Raw genomic sequence first — 1,395 nt, forward strand, 5'->3', positions numbered from 1 at the left:
CCATAGCTTATATCAGACACCCCACTGCACTGGCATATGAGACCTTAGATACGTCTTCAGTTTCTTCAACTGTCTTTGGACACTGTGAGGTAGACAAACGAAAATGATTCACCAAAGGTGTACTCACTGATTTCTCATTCTCCATGCTAAACCTTTTCACATAGCTGGCTTGAGATAGCCACAATCTCTTGGCATCCCTGTCCCTGCAAATCTCCATCCCAAGAATCTTCTTGGCTGCTCCCAAATCCTTCATGTCAAATTCTCTACTCAACAAAACTTTCAGTTTGTTGACCTCCGCTATACTCTTAGTTGCAATAAGCATATCATCCACGTACAGTAACAAAAATATAAATGAGCAATCATGAAGGCTCCTCACATAAACATAACAGTTAGATTCACATCTCCTGTAGCCAATTCTGATCATGTAGGAGTCAAACTGCTTATACCACTACCTTGGAGACTGCTTTAGCCCATAAAGTGATTTATTCAATTTACAAACCAAATGCTCTTGTCTAGGTTGATTAAGCCCTTCTGCTGCTCCATGTAATCTGCTCCTCCAAAAATCACCATGGAGAAAAACTGTCTTCATATCCATATACTCCAATGCCATGTCATAATGAACTACCAGCGCCAATACTGCTCTGATGGAAGTATGTTTGATCACTGGGAAAAATATTTCCGCATAATTAACCCATTTCTTCTGTGAATAAACCTTTGCTACTAGGTGAGACTTGAACTTTTCTCTCCTCTTTTCTGATACTGCTTCCTTTTTCTTGAACACCCATTTATACCCTATCGCCCTCTTTCTCTCTAGAAGCTCTACCAAATCCCACACTTGGTTCTTATGCAGGGACTCCATCTCCTCCGCCATAGCACCCAGCCATTTGCTCTTCTCTTGGCTATTGACAGCATCTTGAAAAGTAGTAGGATCTCCACTACTGATGACAAGAGCATAAGAAGCCATGTCTCCATAACAGTACCTGGCTGGTGGCTTGATAGTGTGTCTAGGTCTGTCTATGGCTATAGTGTGATGCTCCTTAACTCCTGAAGTAGAGTCTTTGTACCTTGAGAAGTATTCTCCTGCACAAGAGTCCCTAACTCTATTTGCACCACCTGCTTACCACTGCTATTGCTTTTTGGCACCTGCTGCTCTTTACCTTGAGTACTCTTCAACATGGAATTTTTGTCAAATACCACGTCTCTACTGATCATCGTCTTGTTTGCCTTCCGATCCCAAAACTTATAACCTTTAACCCCTTTCTCGTATCCGAGAAAGATACATTGTCTAGACTTCGGATCAAGCTTCAATCATTCTTCACTAGGTATGTGTACATAGGTTGGACAGCCAAATACTCTCAAACCAGAATAATCTACCTCAGTACCTGTCCACACCTC

The 1,395-nt window shown here is 41.8% G+C and overlaps 1 protein-coding gene across 1 annotated transcript in view; it reads right to left on the minus strand.

The window, feature by feature from the left end:
* Nucleotides 1-785, minus strand: part of LOC132181924 (UPF0481 protein At3g47200-like) — a 2,567-nt gene extending 1,782 nt beyond the window's left edge. The window contains exon 1 of the mRNA XM_088516203.1: nt 764-785. Within this exon, the coding sequence (XP_088372329.1) occupies nt 764-785 (22 nt within the window). The remainder of the gene's footprint in view (nt 1-763) is intronic.
* Between the last annotated feature and the right edge of the window lie 610 nt (nt 786-1,395).

Source organism: Corylus avellana, chromosome 5 (assembly GCF_965113065.1).
Source record: "Corylus avellana chromosome 5, dhCorAvel1.hap1.2, whole genome shotgun sequence".
NCBI lineage: Eukaryota > Viridiplantae > Streptophyta > Magnoliopsida > Fagales > Betulaceae > Corylus > Corylus avellana.